The sequence below is a fragment of the Talpa occidentalis genome, unplaced genomic scaffold (genome assembly GCF_014898055.3).
Source record: "Talpa occidentalis isolate TD23 unplaced genomic scaffold, MPIMG_talOcc4v2.1 talOcc4.16, whole genome shotgun sequence".
In the NCBI taxonomy this organism is placed as follows: Eukaryota; Metazoa; Chordata; class Mammalia; order Eulipotyphla; family Talpidae; genus Talpa; species Talpa occidentalis.
The window spans coordinates 72,004,610-72,026,099 of record NW_023601653.1 but is presented as its reverse complement, the minus strand read 5'-3'; the positions used below and the strand labels follow the sequence as shown (position 1 = coordinate 72,026,099).

The window sequence follows — 21,490 nt, the reverse complement described above, 5'->3', positions numbered from 1 at the left end:
ATCTTTCCCCACAGGTTTGTTTCTTGTTTTTAGCACATTCTGGACCAAGCTTTGAATTTATCACTGAGTTTCAGCAGGTTGAGGAAACTCCTTGGCTCCATTTTTGGTTCCTAATTTATGACTCCTTTACTCACTCAACAAACATTAGCAGAATATTGGCGGAAGGACAAAAATCAGCCAGAGATGGGTCTCCATTCTGGCTCCACCAATGAGAAGCTATATCACTTTTGCTAAGTTCCTTCATTTCTCTAATATCAGCTTCCTCATCCATCAACTCTGCATTAGTAATGTCCTACATTCCTAAGTCTTGTGGAAGAGGAAAGAGATCCAATATCTGGCATTGAGTAGATGCTCAATAAATTCAGTTCTCCTGTAAGCAAGTACTTTACAAAGCACCAGGTAGAGACCAAGCAGCATGAAACAGAGCTATACACTGGAGAGTCCAGATGGTACTTGGCTCTGTCCAAACAATACTTTGGGGACCAGGCGGATGAAGGTGCTCAACCTGACAGCCATGTTTCCTCTGCACGTAGGCCAGAGGACTCACAGACTGGCCCTTCCAACCGAGGTGCCTGGGACATGCCCTCAGAACCCATCCAGAGCCCGCATACCTGAGGAAGTCCAGCTGTTTCAGGAGCCCCAACTTCTCCCGCTGCATACTCTCCGTCACACGGTACACTTCCCTGCGGAGCAGGCAATAGCAGTGGTAAGTGACTGTTGTGGGAGAGAGCCACCTGGGTGGGTGCCGCACACTGGAGTCTAGCAGGCTGAGCTCACATGCCACAGAGAGTGTCTGCTGTGTGCAGGCACTTGCAGGCCTGATCTACATTCAGCAGCACAGACACCCTCTCTGGAAGGGGAAATGACCCCCATTTTACAGCCATGGGCCATCAAGGAATTTGACTTCTCCCCAGGTCACATGCAATCGCAATCGATGCCTGGGTCAGGAGGCACCGCACATGTCCCTGCAATACAGCTGCAAATGCCACCCCCTCCAGCCCAGCGTTCAGGGAATTAGCGTCTATATTCTTCTCTAGCTCAGCCTCAGAGGGTGAGAACAGAACTTTTATGTGGATGACTCCAGATGCTCATTTAGTTTGTTTCCAGGAGCTCTTGAAGAATCATTTCTCCTTCTGCACTTTCTCCTGAAGATCTCCCGTCGGTAGTCCCCAGATCTCTGGAATTTCCGCCATTTGTTATTCATTTCTTTGACTTAAGATTTCTTATCTCGAATGATAAAGCAGAGATTTAATGAATTCTAATCAGCTGTTTCACAGCGTGAGGCGTCAGTCATACTGGAGTCTTGAGGAAGGGGAGAGGAGCTGAGAGCAGGGTGACTGAGGTGACCGCGGGCTGCTCAGGCAGTGGGTTGTCTGCATCTGTTGACCCCCACAGGGAGGAGGGTCAACAAACATTGGCAGGAAGGAGGAAAGGAGAGAGGGTGAGAAAAGGGGGCGAGAAGAAGGCAGCAAAGAGGAAGGGAGGCGGGAGGGAGGAAGTCAGCTGAAGGGCATCAGCACACTCAGGAAGAAAGGGCAGAATTCTGTGACCTGGCAAATAGCCCTCGCTTAGCTGCACAGCTCTGCCTCCAGCCTTCCCTCTCTGCCCTGCACCATGGCTTAGAACATTTTAAACCGCCTCCCAAGCTCACTGCAAAGGATCCAAAGAGCTGCCTTTCCAAACCATAAGACACAGCCTCCTAGAGGGTCCGTTGCCACGGGCTACCTGGATGGGCGGCCTGGGCAGGGTGAGGGCAGCCATCTGCGGCCCATCTGTGTCATTACGGAGCTGGCAGAAATGGTACCAGCCTGCTGGTCCAGGGCTCCCTTGCCAAGCTCACAATAACCCAATTCCTTAAGAGGTATCTGTGGCTTCTCCCCGCTTTCTTGGGTAATTATAAAGCCAATTTACGATAGTAACACTGAATCAAATTTGAAGTTTACCTCAGATAATCCTAATTAAGCAACAAAACTTCCCTGGCTCCTGCAGAGCTGTGGATTCCTAACATTTTATTAGCAATTATATTTAATTTCAACTTGAGGGAAAACAGTGTATTTCCCATTATCCAAACCGGGTCCCTAAACCCCAGTCTAGGATTCTGCTGATTGGCACTACGTGGGCTAGAGCTCACTGGAGCTGCCTGGAGCCAAGACTGCCTCTTGGCCAGGCCGGGGCCCACTCCTCGCTGGCACAGGCAGGGACAGGGGCCAGCAGGAGGCTTCTCCTGCTAAGGACAGTCACTCACTGGAGAGCTGAGGTCCAGGTCCTCAGACTGTGTGGCCCAGGTGCCAGTTCCTAACCAACAAGGCATTTCAGGTCCCCCAGTTACACACACCCATTGATGTGAGAGTTACATACCCACGTGTAAACATCCACACATTTATTATATATTGCAAATTTATATCCATTTGTCTAGTAACATGCATGTATTTGGATATATACATACATATTTATATTTTTCGTGTATTACAAAAGAAAGGCACTTCTGGAAAAAAGTGGTATTTGAATATTTGACTAAAGTCCTTCTAACCTAGACATTCTAAAAGTTTATCTCTAGGCAATGCGTCCACTGAAAAGGAAAGAACTTGCTGTTTTTTGTAGTGCTGATTGGTGAGGGGGTTATGGCTGCCTTTAGGGAAAGGCTGTTGACTTTGTTTTCAGGAGAGGGATGAGCTATGGCATTCTCTCTGTAGGTAAAGAAAATGTCAGGCTTTTCTGCCCTTCCGCCATCAGGATAGATGATGGATCCTTGTCCTGAATGCATGCCTGATGGCGGGCACCTGGAATAGGGTGTGGGCATAGGTAGATGGGATTCAGCTGAGCTAAGACTGTGCTTTTAAGGGCGGCGTCACGGGGGGACGCTAGCAGCCCCAGCCCAGCAGCAGCAGAACCTGAAGGAGAAGCCGAAGCAGAAGCAGAGAACGCCAGAGAGCCCAGATAGAGTAAAGACTTGCTGGGGGCTGGGAGGCCTGCCAGCCTCCCAGCCCCCCAGCCAGCACCCCTGCCTGCCATATGCCTGGTGAACCCCAAATAAAAACCTGCAAAACTACTGAGGACTCTGACTCCTCCTTTACCCGGTCTGCATGGGATCAGAAAACCTGCTCTGTGCCCCGTTCCTGCCCTTACAATTGGCGTAAGTCGGCAAGATCCATGCAGAAGGGTATTGGAGCCCTCCGAAGACCTGGAGGGACTAAGGAGAACAGACTTTGCCTGTGACGACGCTGGAGGCACCATGGCGGTATAAAAGATGGATACGTCCACGAGCTACAGGATGAGACCTGGCGTGAAGGAGACGCCCGAAAGGGACCAGCCAACGACACCGGAAAGGACCAGCCAACGACACCGGATAGGACCAGCCAACGACACCGGAAAGGACCAGCCAATGACCCCTGAGGCAGCAGGCCATTGCTGAAGCAGGGAGAGGCCAATGGACTGATAGACTGATGAACTGATGATTTTGGACTGACAATCCTGCCAGAAGGCGGAGGACCTTAGCAGGTTATGTTTATTTTTTGAGAATCTGGGGGTGGCCAGTGGGCCTAGATGGCCAAAAGCAGCCTGTGTATGCCCAGTGGCCAGGTGGAGGAGAAAAGCCAACTGAGAAAGCAAAGCTGGTACTGATGATAAGTTGAGAAGCCCTGAGCGGCTGTTAAGCAGCCTGGGTATGCTGAAGAACTGTGAGTCTCGTAAAATCACCTGTGGGTGATGCCCTGCTCATTCTTGAGCGAGGGTGAGGAGCTGAGGAACCTGTCCTTGGGGGATGGGTGGGGAATGTGGCTTGGGTGGAGCCCAAGCCGAATGCAGAGTTTGGATCCCCGACCCATGTGCTTGTGCAGTGGGTTGGCTTGAGTGCAGGGGTCTGTGAGTCGCATGGGTGGCCATGAAGGCCGAGTGTTGGAGCGACTGCAGACAGAAACCCTGAGGGTTGGCGATTACCCCAACAGAATAAAATTGCCAATCCCAGAGCTAGTGCATCCTGGGGGTGGATGCTGTGTGTGCCTTGTAGCCGAGACTACAGCCAGAGAAGGCCAGGAAGCCTGACGGCTCCTGGTGTGTTATAGCAGATGCCGTGTGTGATTTCCCCTCCCTCGTATGAGCAGTGCCTTCGGCAGCAGATTTGGTGGCTCATCTGCTGGTACCAATAATTGTCTTTTGCACTTGGTTGGGTGCCCTGCCTGGACTTATTTGTGTTCTGTTGTATTTTGTTATGTTGTATTTTGTTATTTGATGTATTTGCTTTTGTGGGCCATGGCTGCATTGTTTGTTTGCTTAGAAAATTGTGTATATATGTATAGACTATATGTCAGAAAACCCTGAGGGGGTGGACTGTAGGGTAAAGAAAATGTCAGGCTTTTCTGCCCTTCCGCCATCAGGATAGATGATGGATCCTTGTCCTGAATGCATGCCTGATGGCGGGCACCTGGAATAGGGTGTGGGCATAGGTAGATGGGATTCAGCTGAGCTAAGACTGTGCTTTTAAGGGCGGCGTCACGGGGGGACGCTAGCAGCCCCAGCCAGCAGCAGCAGAACCTGAAGGAGAAGCCGAAGCAGAAGCAGAGAACGCCAGAGAGCCCAGATAGAGTAAAGACTTGCTGGGGCTGGGAGGCCTGCCAGCCTCCCAGCCCCCAGCCAGCACCCCTAAAAGTTTATGCCTAGGCAACCCAAATAAAAGGAAAAACTACTGAGGACTCTGACTCCTGATTTACCCGGTTATGCATGGGATCAGAAAACCTGCACTTTGTATCCAGGAGAGGGATGAGCTATGGCATTCTCTCCAAAATATCCTGTTGCAGTGAAAAGTACAGACAAATGCAGAAAATGGTGGGCTGCTATTTTATAAAGGAAAAATGTGTGTGTGTGTGTGTGTGTGTGCATACACACATAGAATATCTGGAAGAATCCAGAAGAAGCCATGATGGATGGCCCCCTTGGGTCATAGCCACCTAAGGCAGGGAGGAAAACCTCTTTTGAAGGGTATGATCTTTTGAATGAACTACCTACACCAGATAAAATTCATTAACATAATAGAGAGGTGCGAGGGTCAGCTCCCCTTCATCTTTACATTACCCCAGCCTGATTGTTCTTTTATCTTCTGTCCAAATCTAGTTCTTCCTTGAGCAACTTCAGAGAACAGGAATGCTTTACCCATTTAAAATTCTACCTGATAAAGAACTGAGTGTGCTTGTCTCTGAACCCTGTTCTCTCTCCTCTGGGCTGCACCGGTGCAGTGTCAGGCAGCCACACATCAGCAGGGGAAGGAGGTGCAGGCCCTCAGGAGGTGGTGGTTCTGTTTCTGTCTTCTGGTGCTCACTAGCTGTGTGACTCTGGGTTGGTCAATGCACCTCTCTGAACCTCATTTCTACATTTATAAAAGGAAGAGGTGGATTAGAGCATTGAGGTACTATCAGTCCCTCCTCTGGGATTCTATTCTAGAGAGAACAAGCTAAGCCTCTCTAGTCCTTCTCTCTGACCTCCCTGGATAAGACATGCTCACTTGGGCTCCAGCATGCTTTCCAGATGTACAAGACATTCCAAGCTTCTTGAAAACAACTCAAGAAGGTTCTGGAATCATTTCTTTATTCCCCCTACCCCTCCCTCCTTCCCTCTTTTTCTTTCTTCCTTCTTCTTCATTTTAATTTTACTAATTGTTTATATTCATATCTCACCTTCTCTCTTTTTCAATTCCCACCCTCCAGAGACCATGTCTCTGGCTTGGTTAATTAAGATAAGACTTCAGAAAGATTTGAATCCTCATGCTGTGATCTGATGCTCCAGCCCTGGCTGCTTATTTCCATTTGCTGTTCTAATGCTTGTGCTTTCAGATGTTTGTTGCTTTTAGAACTTGACTTAATTTAAAGAGCTTGAATCCTTAATTCTGTTTGTAAAGTTAAGCGCTTATGCCTTGTTGACCTGCTCGCAATGAGGAGGAACTGATTTTGCTCATTTACAATGAAATACACTGTCCTTCCACAGGCCATCCTAGGTCTGGGATGGAGGCGTATTGTTTTAAATCAGCTACTTGGGAATATCTGGAGATATCTTACTAAGGTAAAACCCCAAATCCAAACACATCTCTTCCCCCTCACTCCAGCCCATCAATCCTAAATAATACAGGCACTACAAATGAGCCAGACAGCAGAACAACTTGCTTGAGGGAGAAGGACCTAAATTTGGCAGCAGACAGAGAATGGGCTTCCATTTTTGAATCAGGGGAGCTATCACAGGTAAAGCATTAGGCATTGGTAAGTAGGCCTGCCCTTTACTCTGAAATCAGGTGTTCCTACTACCTAGGTCAGGACCAGGCCCTCAATTACATTTTGGAGATGCATGAATGAATGAGTCCATGAATGAATGAATGCATGATGGCCAGTCCTGCTCCCTCGTTAATATTTCCCGGTTGCTCATTTATGCAGCGGGGGAGGGTTTCTAGCACTAGGTGTGCCCAGCACTTAGCATCTTGGGACAGCTACTTAAAACCTCGGAACCACTGGAGCTGATAGGAATAGCGCTAGCAGGTCAGCTGCTGCAAAGGCACCCTGAGCGATCACCAGGCATGGGCATCTGCGAGATATGTCGATGCCTAACACGGCACCGACCATGGAGTCATTTTCGAGAATGGTTTGCCAAGTGAAAAAGTAAAGGAAACATGGACAAGTTTCTCACCCAAATAAGTAAGATTTGTCTTCCTAGGCTTGGAGCGCACTAGTCCTGTTTCCCTGCCGTGATTCCCGCCACCTTGGTCTCCTGGTCTCTCAACTATGCCGGGCACGCATGGTCTGCGGCTCACTCAGCATTTTCTCACAAACCAGCCTAAGGTTTGTTGGTTGAATAGCATGTCTTCCTAATCACACAATCAATTTTCCAGAACTGGCCTGTATATTCTTGTCCATCCTAGGGAATGTGCCACAGCACTGGCCTGCTTAATAGGCTCAGAACCCTATGGGAAGTGACAGGCAGCAAGGATCCCAAATCCAGGGTCTAGGAGAAGGCTGCAGGCGCACAGGGGTGGGGCAGGAGAGCAGCTGCTAGGGCTGGGGTGCACAGAGGCCACACTCACATCTCCTTCTCCTCGTGAAGTTTGCAGGCCTCTTGTTGGAGGTTTTCCAGCTGCTGTTGGGCAGCCTGCAGCTCCTGGGTGGTCCTCTCCAGCTCCCGGGCCAGCTCCTGGTTTGTGAGTTTCAGCTTGGTGTTCTCAGCCTTGGTCTCATCCTTGTCATTATGGAGGGCTGTGCACTGGCCTTCCAGCTGCAAAGGAATGGGGAAGAGGACAGTGGGGAGTGATGAGCACACACCACCTTCAGCCTGCTGGCCCAGCCCTCCCTTGGTGGGCCAGGAATATCCCTGCCACCCCTCCTTGCCCCTGAGTCTCAATAAGCTTCATCCTCCTGCTCACATTGTGCCTCTCCTTCTCAAATGGCAACTAAATAGTCCAGAGTGCTAAACAATCCAAGAAAGGAAATTCTACAATGCATTTGTGTCTCTTATTCCAAAATAAATAATGATGACTGTCATCTTCTCAATGGTCTTGCAATCATCTCATCAGTGGACATGAGCTCTAGGCTAAATCTCTCCATGGTCTTTTTATTTTTTTAAGATTTATTTATTTATGTACACAAGAGCTGGGGTACAGGCCAGAGATACGGGGGGTGAGAGGATTTACCAGAGACAGAGCAGGGAACAGAACAGGCAGACTGACCAAAACACACTGCTGAGGGGAGCAGCAGACGAGACAGGAGAGGTCTGCTGTATCATGTGGGCCACTCCCTGGCAGCTGGGGATCGAACCTGTGCTGCAGAGGCTGCGGACTGCCTCATACTGTGGTGCTTAACCCCTTGTGCCACCAGGGAGGTCCCTTTCTGTGGTCTTTAAAGTTCATTTCTTTTCCTTGGCCCTTGATTCATTTGGAGACCAGCTGAGTAGAATTCTTCATAACCCATCCTTCCCAATTTTGAATATGGAGAGTAAACCTATTTATTCCCTATGTCATCTCTCAGTTAAATAAGTCCAATTCCCTTTATCTAGAGGAGTTTGAATGCTAGATGGAAACCCTGGAAATTCTTAGGAGATAGCTAATATAGGTCATACCAAACATATACCTTTTCTTACATTCCTAAAGCAACAAAAAACCCTGCATTTTTCTAACTTAGCTTTTCTTGGCTGCCGATTATGCTTTGCAGAGCTTCCAAACTCTCACCAGAGGAAAAATCAAACCAAGGCAAATATATCATAATAAATTTAGTTTAATGAATGTGGCCAGTAAGGGGAGGAAGAAGTGACAACAGGGAATTTTGTGTGATTCTCAAGAGGCTCCTGTGTAATCAGGCAAGCATTCAGTAATTAAATCGAGTGACAATTATTCATTTGAGGGGTAAATCGAATTGGTAAAAACCAATGCATAATAGTGATGAGGAGAAAAATTTGGAGAGCAAGGTGGGGCTGTGGGGTGAATGGGAGGACAGCAGGACATTGCTGGTGTTGAAATCATCTTGCTGCAGAAAGGAAAGACACTAAAATCCATAGGTTGGGTAGCCTTGGAGTGGAGGTCTCCAGCTTTAGAATGGGGTGCTCTCAAGCATGGTTTAATGTGTTGCTATAACAGCCCCCTCTATTGGCATGGAAGCAATGTGCCTGAGTCTCTCAAGGGCTGGGTTCCTTCCAGCCCCAGACAAACCAAACGAGTGATCAAGGCATCCTGGTCTCTCCCCGCCATGAGCCCTTGCTCTGTAGAGGTGGCTGCAAACCTGAGGTTCACCTAGGCAATCATTCCACCTGGGCAACTAGCCAGGGTCCTCAGCCATCGTGGAAGGACATGGCCCTGTGCCCTACTCTGCCCAGCCCACCTCCTGGCGTTTGCACCCCTCTGGGGTAGGGGATGAGGGTCTGGAACAACCACCAGTGAGGCTGAGGAATCTCATCCAGGCACATGGGGAGACAGGTTTGGAAAAACTGACTTTTGAAGACCTCCTTCCAACTGGAGGTGTCCATGGCCACCCTGGCAGAAGACATCATCACTGTCTGCAGTCCCGTTCCAAGCTATCAATGTCCTCAGCACCCCTATTCTCTCTCTTTTTTTAAGATTTATTTATTTATTGATGCAAGCACTGGGTACAGTCAGAAGCGTGGGAGGGTGAGAGAATTCATCAGAGCCAGAGCGGGGAGCAGAACAGGCAGAAGGACCGAGGTACACTGCTGAGGGGAGCAGCGGGCGGCAGGAGAGGTCTGCGCGCCATGTGGGACCCTCGCCTGGCGGCCGGGGATCGAACCGGCGCTGCAGAGGTTGCAGGAAGCTTCGCAACCCAGTGCTCAACCGCTGCGCCACCAGGGAGGCCCAGCACCCCTCTTCTTTTAGACAGGATGTAGGAAACAAAGGAAGTCTCAGGGTCCTGGAAGCTCCTGGGCATTGTTCTGCTGTGTTCGCATTACCTCCAGGGAGAACCCCTAAACTGCGGGCCCTGAGCAGTGAAGGCTTGATCTTGCCATTGCCTGTGACTTCACTATTTTTTGCTATTTTTCTGTCTTGCTAAATGGTTCCTCTCGAGTTTAAAAAAAAAAAAATGTGCTTTAGTGAAAGGCAGGGAAAGTGGGCAGAAGCCAGAGAGGATGGAGGGGCAAGCCAGGCCCTCTGCGGCCGGCACAGGCCTACCCGCTTCTGCTTCTGCACCAGCTGCTCCAGCTCCTGCTCCTTGGCGGACAGCTTCTGCTCCAGCTCCTGACTGCGGGCCTGGAACCTCTCCGTGTCCTGCCAAGCCGGACAGAGGGACACATGAGCTCTGGTGCACCTGGGAAGGACATGTTTTTCCCCACCTGGAACTTGTTTGAAGGCTGAGCCCACAACCAAGTGTGACCATGGTCGAGGGAGGAGCAGGTGTGGTCCCTCAAATGGAGGCAATGTGAGTTGAGGGCACACTGGACTGGGGCTGTGTGGATGTGTGGATGTTTGTCTCCATTGTGGGCACAGTCATTCAACCCTTTCAACTTCCCTCATTCTGGAAACTGAAGGGCACCTTTCCCTCCGCCCAGGGCTTGGGGGCACTGTGCTCCCACTGTGGTTGAGTCTCCTGGGCCTGCTCCTCCCAGAACTGGCCTTCCCTACTCAGGGTTGCTGAGGCTCTGGCAGCACAGGGGTGAAGGGCGCTGGCAGTAGGACTAAGTATGGGGGTGTCAGGATGCCTGATGTCTCCACAGAGCTTGGCCTGGTGTCAGGGCTCCATGTGGGTGTCAGGAGACACAAGTTCTCGCCCTGGCCTTGCCCAGCTAACCCGCTTCCTTCTTCTAGATCATTGTTTCTTTGTTCACAGTAGAGAAAAAAACCCTTACCATCCATAACACTCTGCTTGCTGATGTACAGGGGAGTACCAGCCCCAGAAAGAGAAAAGACATTATAACCTGCATGCAACTCGCCACGGCCTCCCCAGGTCTCTCTTTCCCAGAGAGGAAGCTGTGGGGCCGTGCCAGGGGAGCAGCTGTGTCCCGGTGCTAGGATGGGTGTGCCAGGGCAGCCTCAGAGGAAGGAGGGCAGCAGCTCTGGGGGCAGAGAGCTTTGGCCACCCCCGACAAGGGCTCAGGACATCACCTGGCCTCCCCACCTGCAGACTTCACCTGGTTCTCTGCCTGTTTGGGTCAGGTAAGTTGAGCTGTGGAAGAGTCTGTGATGGCCCTTATCCCAACCACATTTGATGGCAGAAGCAGGATTGACTGGGAGTTTCTGCTCCTGACATTATTACCAGGGAACTCGCCTCACTGGGCTTGGCTGCTGCTCACGTCGCTGGCATCCGCGGACCGTGCCAGGGATGGGCGCAGCTGCAGAACGTCCGTGCTGACGCGAGCGCCTGCCTGCCCTGCCCGCACAGAGCTCCGCAGGGCCTGCTGTCCCGGGGCCAGTGCATACAAATGATCTGTTATTTCCCGTGTGGTCAAACCAGTTGTCAAATGCAGAGGCAGTTTCCAAACCCTGGCCAGAGGGTCTGACCTTTTCCAGGCTGCCATACACTAACTCCACTATCCTTATAAAAGCTATGGCCAGGCAAAACTCGTGCATCCAAGGGCTTAATAGCGTGACCAAACACACCTTATGTGTTTATCTATCTTCCATGTTGTTGCAAGAGGCATAAATTTAAGCACCGAGCCTGGAAGGCATTTGGTACTGAGAAGGGAAAAGCGGGTGAGGGGTGAGGCTGCACTGCCGGGTCATCTTACACAATACGAATTTGTCCTTGACGTTTTTCCTCTGATCTCTTCCAAGTCCTCATCCCCATGCCTTAGTGTCCCTATTGCTTCTGGAATTTGCTTCTTTCCCTAGCTAGGACTTCTGACCTCGAGTCATGGTCCTAGCAGAGGAAGCAAAAGTACCCAGGGTACCAGCCCTCGCAATGGAATGTCATTTGGGGTGAAGGCAGCACGGGGAAAGGCCACCGTTTTCAGAAAGCAATTGTAGGGTCTGTTAAGTAGGGAGTGATGAGCTCTGTGCACAGTAGACATCAGCCAGGTCAAGGGCCAGGGATAGCCAGAATGTTTCACAGCTCCAAAAAAGAACTAGGGAGGTCTGGAAACACTGACAAGTCTCCTGAGGGCTGGAGCTGGAAGACATGACAGGCTTTTTCTGGAAAGCATTTAGACTCCCTCTCAGTCTGAATGACATCTGGGATAATAAATGAAGTCGTGGTGTGGATAATCCAAAACAGTGTCACATTAAAAATTGGATCAAACCAACATGTCTTGTGAAGAGGGAGGGGGTTGCAGCAACAGGCCAGGCTCAGGGTGACCTGTGGGCAGGGGTTTGAACCATAGGTGGAGGCATTGCACCCTTATTTTGGGGGGAGGTAGTCAGAGTAGCTGGTATTTCAACCTGGCCCTCAAAACCCCGGAGTGGACTCTTACTTTCAGGAGAAACTGCTCCTTCTCACTCTTGATTTGTTGCTCCATCTCTTCATAGAGATGCTGGATTTCTTCATCATAAGTGGCAATTTTCCTGCAAGGTGGCAAGAGGAAAGATTGATGAGGTCTAAACCGAGATGCTTTCACTCACAGTGACAAAATGCTGGAGCTCAGGCACCAGAACCTCATCTGAAGCTGCAGGTGGCGGGGGTGTCTGCATGGGTCAGTTCAAGCAAAGCCACAGGATGGGTTTCTCAGGATTAACTGGCCACTGAGACTCAGTAGCACCTGCTCTGGCTGCTGTGAAGTGCTGGGTGGCCTCTCTGCTTTATCTCTTGCCCATCAATCCCAGAGGGTCACATGCCTCTTGGCAACGCTATTTTGTCTCCATCTCTTTCTCTCTACTCTGTTTGGTTTTAACACCATTTTCCTGGCCTCTGTTATACTCACCACCCTTTGCCGGATGATCCCTATGCCTTAGGCAATATCAAGTTACACTGTGTAGACTTCTTTCCTGCTTAGTTTCTTGTTTCTCTCCTTCCCACTCTGGGTGCTTTCTCTCTACCTGGCTACCTGGCTACTGTCTAATGCTGCATTATCAGAGAGTCTCCTGAAGCTGTTTGTGTGATACATTTCTCATTAGATCTCAAAAGACTCCATGATGATAATAACAACCCACCAGCACCACATCCCCCAAAAAGAAAGGGGTCACTCCTTCCAAGTGCCCACACCATTGTAGACACTGGGCCTCAGGCAGACAGTGTGAGAAGGGCCAGCTGGTTAAAGTCTGGTGATGCTAATGAGGTGTCCTCATCCCCAAGCTCAGCATCCTCCCCTTGCTCTAAAGAAGACAAAAAGTAGGGCCTCCCTGGTGGCACAAGGGGTTAAAACACAGCACTATAAAGCTACCCACAGCCACTGCAGCACGAGTTTGATCCCCAGCCAGCCAGGGAGCGACCCACATGGCGCAGCAGACCTCTCCTGTCTCGCCCGCTGCTCCCCTCAGCAGTGTATTTCAGTGAATCTGCCTGTTCTGCTCCCCACTCTGTCTCTAGTGAATCCTCTCATCCCCCACACCTCTGGCCTGTATCCCAGCTCTTGTATGCAAAAATAAATAAATCTTTAAAAAAAAAAAAAAAGAAAGTAGGCACCTGAGTGCTCTGCTCCTACATCACATACAGAAAAACATGGTGATGGGGACAATGTTTGAAGGTCATCCCTGGGGCTTTCTCTCCTCTCTCCCAGGAATAGATCCTCCTTGGAATGCTCCTCCACATTCAAACATGAAAGATCAGGTATTAGCATTTGAACTGAGCCTGGAAGTTATCACCCCAAAACATTAACACTGCTAGGGAATTGCATTTTTATATCTTTTCTCTGCTCCTCACTTGCTGTCTGCTTTCTCCGCTGTTAAGAGAACTTCTGACTCCAGGGAATAAGTTGATGTTGTGACTCTCAAGCTCTGGTTTGAACATCTAACACTCTTAAATTTTGGCTCTTGTCATTTTAAACTCAAAAGCTGAGAAGCCCCCTTTGCCTTTGAGTCAGATAAGCAGGTTTTAACAATTGAAGAAACAGTTCTGGTTGTCAGTTCTCAAGTGTACTCTGGAGATCGCTGAAAACAACACCAAAGGTGGGAATGTATTTATTCCCCTGAGCCTTCCACCATTTTAACCTAATCCAGTGCCAGGCCTACCCTGCAGCCCTGAAGACCACGGTTGGCCCTTCCTCACCTGCTATCTGCTGCGCACCATTTATATCACATGCACCAAGACCTCTGCCACATGCAATGACTAACGAGCCATTTGGTTGGCTACTCTCCAGACCTGCAGAATCTGTTATAGGACAGGGAGAGGGGCAGCCCAAACCCCGCAAACCTGCCTATTCTAAATGGGTTCTGCCATCCGCCGCATCAACACAAAACATATGAGACTTTAATGAAAAGGAACTTTAATAAAACTAGGAAACAATACAGGTAAGGCAAAGAATCTAGTTTCTAAATGAAGCACCCAAAGTTACCCATCCCCTCGTGGGTAAAAGTCCATCCATATGGGATCGGCCCAGAACAAGGCCCCAAAGTCTACCACAAGTCTAAAACATCTTCCAGTGGGGACCCACAGAAAAGGGTCACAAACAACCAGACAAGCCCGGAAGGAAAAGAGCAAAATCAACATCAAGATAAAAGCTGCCATGGTCACCTCCCCACGGGTCTCACCCACATCTGTGTCACCCAGTCCACAACCAAAAGACAAGCGCAGTTTCTTCACGTGTCTCTAGGCTCCATGCGCCTCCTCCAGGTCTCCTGGCTCCATCCTGCTTCCTTCCTTCCTCAGTCTCTTCTTCAGCTTCCTCTTTTGCTGCTCAGCTCCACCCTCCCTTGGGTGGGGCAGGGAACCTCCCCCTTTCCTGGGGACCACCCTGTTGCAAAACCACAAAACTGAGCAGGCGAAGGACTGGGTTGAGTCCCTGGTTAGCATCATTCTTATCAGAGCACCAGCTTCTGAGCTCCCTTCCTTGGCTATACCCTCAGGACCTGAAACTTGCTTGCAGCCATGACCCCAGGAGGTGCAGGAAATAAGGCCACAGCTCCCCAGACTTTGCTGGGCACTGTGTTTTCCTACGAGTTTGGCATCCTGGTTTGTTAACCATCTCTTCGCTAAGAGCAAAGACTTCTTGGTAAATGACAGATGTTTTAGGCTGTTACTTTCATTCTCAGCTAGCCCGTGACAAATACAAGAAAACCTTGGAGAGAAATAAGGAGCAAAGGCACATGCTGTTGGTTAGGGGACACCTCAGGGACGGAAAGGAATACAGTCAGCAAGAAATTTTAGAAAGAAAGATGGTCTCCTCTTAACCCCTGGAATTATCTTCCTGTGTTCAAAGAAATTCAGAGGCTAGGTGGCAAATGATATTGTTAGGGGGAAAGGATGTGGTTCAATATCGGGGCTGTCCTATAACAATACCATGGAAAATTTGAGACTGCTATTCCAGCTCTAGAAACACTGGAGAACTAATAAAATGAGATGAGAGAAATTTAACTGTTGATTTGGCTCTGGTAAAAGCAGTACTAATTACAGTCATTCATATGCGCTGTTTACCATTTCTGCCTAATAACCATGCAGAACATCCACCCCATACTATCATTAAATGTGTTGTATTAACTTTGTTCTAACTTTCATTTGATTAAATTAATAAACTTATGTTTTTCCAGCTCACGTGTCAGTGTGCTAGTTCTGAAGTCAATAATTTTGCAAACGGTTATAAAACAAATGCAGGGGAGACAGATGTTGCCTCTGAGGTTCTTCCTCTCCACCCCCACTCGTCAACCCTGGGTCGGCTGCCGAGAAGCTCTGGGGTTCTGGGGCACACCAATGATCCTGGGCCAGGATCCAGCCACTCAGGCATGGAAGTAAACCTTTGGAGACGCTTTCTGAATGAAGCTGGCTTCCTGTGAGACTACCCAGACCTGAATGCTTTTGAGGACAAGCCCCAGAGGGGCTAACCAGCTCTTGACTAGCCGGGTGAGGACACACAAACCCCAGGAATGGGAACATGTGTGTGTTGTTCACACCGTCTACACCAGCAGACCAGCTCAGGGGTCAGTAGACCTGGGTTCCCATTCATTTCTTTAGCGTGACCTGGGACAAGCCTTCTCTCCTCAGAATCCATCCTAGAGCCTTCCTCACGTTCCCCAGTGTTGTCACAATGAATAAACAAAAGAGCCAGTGGGGAGAGTGTCTGGAAGTGTAAAGCCCTAAATAAAAGTGAAGGGTAATTTATTCTCATAATTATCATCATAGGCTGCAGAGAGCCAAGGGGAGGAGAGTCTTCATTTCATGGATAAAAGGCTGCTGGATTTGGAAATGGTCAGAGGCAATCCAGAAGATAAAGAACAGAAAGCTTAGTCAATAAAACCCCTGTCAGATCCATCCATTCCCGACGTGGCTGTGTGTGAGCAAGAGGGGCAGAGCCAAAGTCTGCCTCTGCGGGTTGCTCTGCAGTGGCTGTGAGAGCGATAATGGGAGAGACACTCTAAAAGGACTCATGCATATGGTGTGTGGCGCTCCAGCGACCACACCAGATTCTGCCATCAAAGGAAGAAGCAACTGATTGTGTTTGCTTCCATATACATCTTTGTTGTCACAATTTCTAAAACCACTGGAGTCCCTTGTATACACAAACATGGAGTGAGAAGCCTTTGCTGTGAGGATTTCTCCATGTCCTCCCACCTCCTCCAGCCCTTTCTCTGAACTCTTTGGACACAGTATGTCTTTATCGGCACATTTCATTTTAATCCTGAACACTGTTTCATTTGGGTTTATGTCTCAACTAGGTCATGAACACTCAGTCATTCCTGACACTCATGGGACCTTGCTCACAATATTAATGCTGCAAATCTGTAAGAAATTAATTTGAGGCTTTGGACACCAAATTCAGAAGCCCATGGACCATATATGGGGATAGCAGAATCTGAGAGAACTGAAGAATTTCAGGGTTGGAAGGTGTATCTGATACTGCCACCTATTTTTTTCCAGTGTCAAAAGCCTATTAAAATCCACACTATCTCCACCAAATATTTATCCAACCAGGTTAGAATACCTCTGGTGATATAGAATGTTCTGGATCTCTAGCAGCTCTTTCATCTTTGGAATATTCTGGCTCCTAGAGAAACATCTATCATGAGTTTCCCCTCCTCTGCATAAAAATTCATCATATGGGGGAGGAATAGAAAGAGAGGGTGGGGGAGCACAAGGGAATATGGTGGAGGACCTTGGGGGCTTGGGTGGTAGGAGAAATGCTGTGGGCACACCTGAGGAGAGGAATTATATGTTGTCCCAAAAATTAACAATGGTGTAAGAAAAAGTCGTATATTTAAAAATTTAAAATACACACAAACACATACAAACCCAGATATATCCATGAAAAAAATAAAATGAAAGAATAAAAAAAAATCATCATTTATTTGAAAACATCATTAAGACTTCAAGAAGTTGCTTTGAGTTGGGAGTTGCCAAAAACAGCCAGGTAGCACATGGATTTGTGTGTGTGTGTGTGTGTGTGTGTGTGTGTAAATTCCTTCACCATCCTTTTACTCCTTTCTGAATGGACTCTGATTTAGCTTATTTAAGTTATGGATCACCAAACTGAATGCCCAGTGTATGAAATCTGATTAGTACAGATTAGAGTTGGATGATTGCCCCTTTGTTCCAGAAGCTGCATATCTATTCATGCAGCCTTAGATGATATTAATTTTTCTTGGCAGTCACATCATAGTTGACTTTGGTGAATGCTGGACCCATATGTCAACTAAAACCTCTAAATCATATGTCTATGTGACTGTATTTTCATTTAATGATGGTGCTACTGAATCATATCTCTTCTATCTTGTACTTCTGTCATTGGCTTTCTGAACACAAGAGTAAGATCTCAAATGTAACTCTGTTAGATTTCGTGTTCATTAGGCCCAGTTCATCTTTTCAGCCTGTCACTATGGATCCCAACTGGTCATTGGTGTACTCAGTGACCTTCGAAATTTTATCGATAACTTCACATTTTTAATCATATTGTAAGCTAGATAATCTACAATGTTGGTTTTGGTTACTTAATTTATCTGAAGATTATTTAAGAGTGTTTTTTTAAAAAAACATGCAAACTATCAGTTTCTAGTTTACTGTATTATACAATAAAGTATTCACTGTTTTGGACTCTATCAACCTTTCCTTCATAGCCAAATCACATTGTCTTGTTTGCATAACTCCTATAAGAAGAATGTGTATTCCATTGTAGGTTACACAATTCAACATTCATCTCTTAAGTTTGCTGGTTGATGGTGTCAGATGCTTTTTTGCGTTTAGGGTACTTTGAATGTAATGTGTCAAATCTGAGATAAATTTGTTAAAGCTTATAAAAATACTCTAAAGTCTTATCTTTATCAAATTTTCCTTGTTTTTCTCAAACTTTCTGCCTTATTTGTTTTGCTGCCACGTTGTTTAGTGCATAAATTTTCACATCTGTTGTATCTACTTAATGGATGGATCTTTTTTTTTTTATTACTGCAAAATATCCTCCCTTATCTCCCTCTATTCAAGCCATTGGTAAATTTTTGAACAAGACAAGGACAATAATCTGTAATAGAGCTCTCTAAGCCATAATAACATGAGGGCATACATAGTCAACAGGTCTTCTATTAGCCGTTCTCAAACACCCTCACCCCAGGGCAGGATTTATCCGAGTTTTTCATTCTCTGCTCTCTTCCTAATTATTTGAGGTACAGGAGAACTGGAGGCAGAAGAGGTAGATGAAAGAGATGGGAGAAAGAGACACAAATTCTTAGTGGGACAGAGGAACAAATACGTGAAGGAGTTGGTCAGAGCAAGCAGTAGTCATAATATCCATCCTCTCCTTTCTCTGGAAGAGATGAGATGGCCAGATAGCTCCTCTCATATATCCCAGGGTCATCTATATCATAACCCCCATGCTGAGAGCAGTGTTTGATTCAGAGTTCAGTACACAGAGTTAGAAGACCTCAGTTCAAGTCCCGACTCTGACATTTATAAGTTTTCTGGCCTTGGACAAGTCACATTACCTCAGTGAGCCTGAGGTTTTCTGTACCAGGAAAATCAGATGGTGATACCAACTTTAGAAAGAAGTTGTGAGGATAAAATCAGAAAATGCTTGTGGAAGTATCTTGTACAATAGGTCGCAATAGACTGCATTTAATCAATTCTAACTAAGTGAGTTCTCTGATTGTCCAGGGGTCTGCAGACGCTCTTTGGAGGGTTTTTGCTCCCCCTTCAGGTTTCAGCTAAGAGGCAAGTAGAAACTGAAAGGAAATCAGACAGTGGCTCAGTGAATGTGGTATGCAGCTGAGTGCAGGAATGGGGAAGCACTAGGGAATAGAGACTTAGGGAAGGACATGCCCGGGGTAGCTTAGTAGAGAATACTAAACGTGGGAAGAGAGAGCCACAACATCACCACCACCACTAAAAACCATTGATTAAGCGCGTCATAATGCAACACTCTGGCTAAAATAACTTGAGGCTTATGGGATGGTCTTTGCACCATTCTAGCATTTAAAAACACCAATTCTGGCACTCGAGTGGCATGGAGAAAAGCAGGCAGGCAGAAGTCTGGCACCATGAAGGAGACCCCTCCAGTGCTTTCCTGGGCTCTGGAGGGCAGCAGCTCTGTGGCTGCCGAGCCCTGACCACAGGAGAGTGGAGGAAGTTGCCTGCTTCAGTGGTGGGGACAATGTAGAGTCCTTGGGAGGAAAATCATGAAAGACTGAGTCCAAAAAAGGGACTCAGCAAGTTAGGGGAAGAGGCAGCAAATATATCCTGAGGATACTGTAAGAGGAGGGGTGGATCTGAATGAATGAGTCCTCCGAAAGCCAGGACGAAAAGTGCAGGCCCAACTTAGAGGACAGAATGTCACCTGTGGTGTGTGTGACTGTGGCAGCTAAGTGTGTCTGCATGTGTGTGCGCACGTGGTATCAGCTATTGAAGATCTGAGGTTTGAATACGTGGGAAGGTAGAGGGTGAAGAAATAGTAATTCTAATGTAAATACAAGGCTTAGGATCTGAGAGACCTTTACAGATAATCTGCAGGGAGCTGGGAGGTGAGATGTAGTTAGCAATAACTTACTCTGGCATCCTCCCACAGGGACTGTGAAAATTAATTAACCTTCACAAAGTGTTTTGCACACTGAGAATTAAGGTACCACACTAGAGTAAAACTTGAATACTCAATTCCACTGGGGTTCCAGCTAATAACACACAGGCCAAGACCTTTCTGCTATAAAATATTGCTTGGTCAAAATATTTTTTCTTCTTCTCTCTCTCCTTGGCCTCCTTTTAGGAACAAAATCTGTTAGGATTTCAAAGGGTCTCAGAAAGTCATCTGGTCAACCCTCTAGCTTTGTGTTAAACACATTCCAGGAAAAAAGTAGCTTCTTTCTTTCCTAAATAAAGGTGCAGTCTTGACCTTGGACAGGACGAATGGTATTTCTTTACACTTTAGATGAATTGCAGGAGCTAAAACTCAAGGTACTGCTTCAAAATCAGTCAGTGACCTTGGAGAGCGATCATTGCAATTCCAGGTGTTTCTGGGCAGGCGGGGAGCTCTGATCCACATGTCTCCTGGTTTGAAAAGCCTGGTGAAAGGCCAAAGTGCAAAGAGAAGACTCTCCTCTACCTGGGGAAGATGGAGCATGTAGAAAGTGCTCCCAACCCCTTTGTTTTGCATGTGAAGAAAGCAAGAGGTCAAAGTGTAGTGACTGTCTATGGCCCCTCAGGTTCTGAGAACAGAGGGGAACCTGCACCTCAATTCCCAGCCCATATTCCACCCACTACACTGCACAGCCCAAGCACCCTGAGGTTTAAAACAGACAAGTCCACACGTTTGTATTCAGGATCGGTAATGATCCAAATCCATCTGCAGTCTGCCAGTTCTAGTGGGGGGACACCATCATAGCAAGAAATGGGATTGTACTGCCTGAACTACGTGGGCTGGAGAGGCCAAGGTCATGGGAGGGGCATGGCTCCCTTACTCACATCTCCCCACACACATGATCAGACCCTGGACCAGAAAAGTCTCAGCCAGTCTGCTATTTGCCAGAAAAGAAAATGGAAGCAATTTCAGTCTCTGCTGGCTTTGTGGTTGGGAGAAGGTACAGAGGAACTCAGACTCAGCACCGCCCCCTGCCACCTTCTTCAAGCAACTGCAATCTCCCAACAGCAAGGAGATGCTTTGACTAGAAAAATCCTGTTTAGGGTTTTCTTGTTGCCCTGCAATCAGGGCAGTTTCTCTAATTGCCTGTCTATCTCTGTCTCTTTTATTGTCTCTGTGTCTCTCTCAGAGCTGCACACACGCATGTACATCACTCACAGCAGCACACTCACACATGGCTAAAATAAAGGAAAACCTAAGAGTTTGTAGAAAATTCTGCGAAGGTTGTGAAATTGCCAATTGGATTTTCAAGATGGATGGGTTCCCTCTAATAAGATTCTGCCCCTTGTATAAACCAACCTTGCAGCTTCATCCCATCCTAGAAAGCGAGCCATTTTTCGTTAGTCAGGTTTACAAATCATGCACACCGTGACCTCAGAGCAGACTGTCCTCACCTTTCGCGCTGCTCTCAGGGCAATGTTAACAGCATGTTTCCTCCCAGATAATAACACCCCAATAGAAAACATGTGTTGGGTTAAGCCACATCATCTGAGCCTTCACCGAGAACATCTTACTTTCACCCTAGAAACAGGACTGAAATTACAGACTGGAAGGGCACCCTGGGGTGTACCTTTGGCAGACTGAGATATTCTGGAAGAAAACCCCAGACAATATTTCCAAAGTGTGGTCTGTGGCCACCTGGATCTGCACCCCCAGACCTGCTAAGAGGCACATTCCTGGGCCTCCTCCCTGAGACATTCAGATTTCGATTCTCTGAGTGGATGGTTGGTGGGGGGACCTAGGAATTTTCCCTTTTAATCATGATGTTTTGGTAATTCTGAAGTAAGCTGGCATTTGAGAACAACACAGCTTAGTTCTTTTACAGGCGCCTTGACAGAGCCACCTGCCATATATACCATATTTTATATGACACTTTATTTGCTCCCAC

General features: G+C 47.7%; 1 protein-coding gene across 1 annotated transcript in view; it reads right to left on the bottom strand.

Annotated features, from left to right (window-relative positions):
- The window catches only part of CRACR2A (calcium release activated channel regulator 2A), a 62,691-nt gene that overhangs the window by 27,621 nt on the left and 13,580 nt on the right, over positions 1-21,490 (bottom strand). Inside the window, exons 5-8 of the mRNA XM_037515345.2 lie at positions 11,878-11,968; positions 9,644-9,739; positions 7,058-7,245; positions 612-683 (exon numbers count right to left, since the gene is read on the bottom strand). Of these exons, the coding sequence (XP_037371242.1) occupies positions 612-683; positions 7,058-7,245; positions 9,644-9,739; positions 11,878-11,968 (447 nt within the window). The remainder of the gene's footprint in view (positions 1-611; positions 684-7,057; positions 7,246-9,643; positions 9,740-11,877; positions 11,969-21,490) is intronic.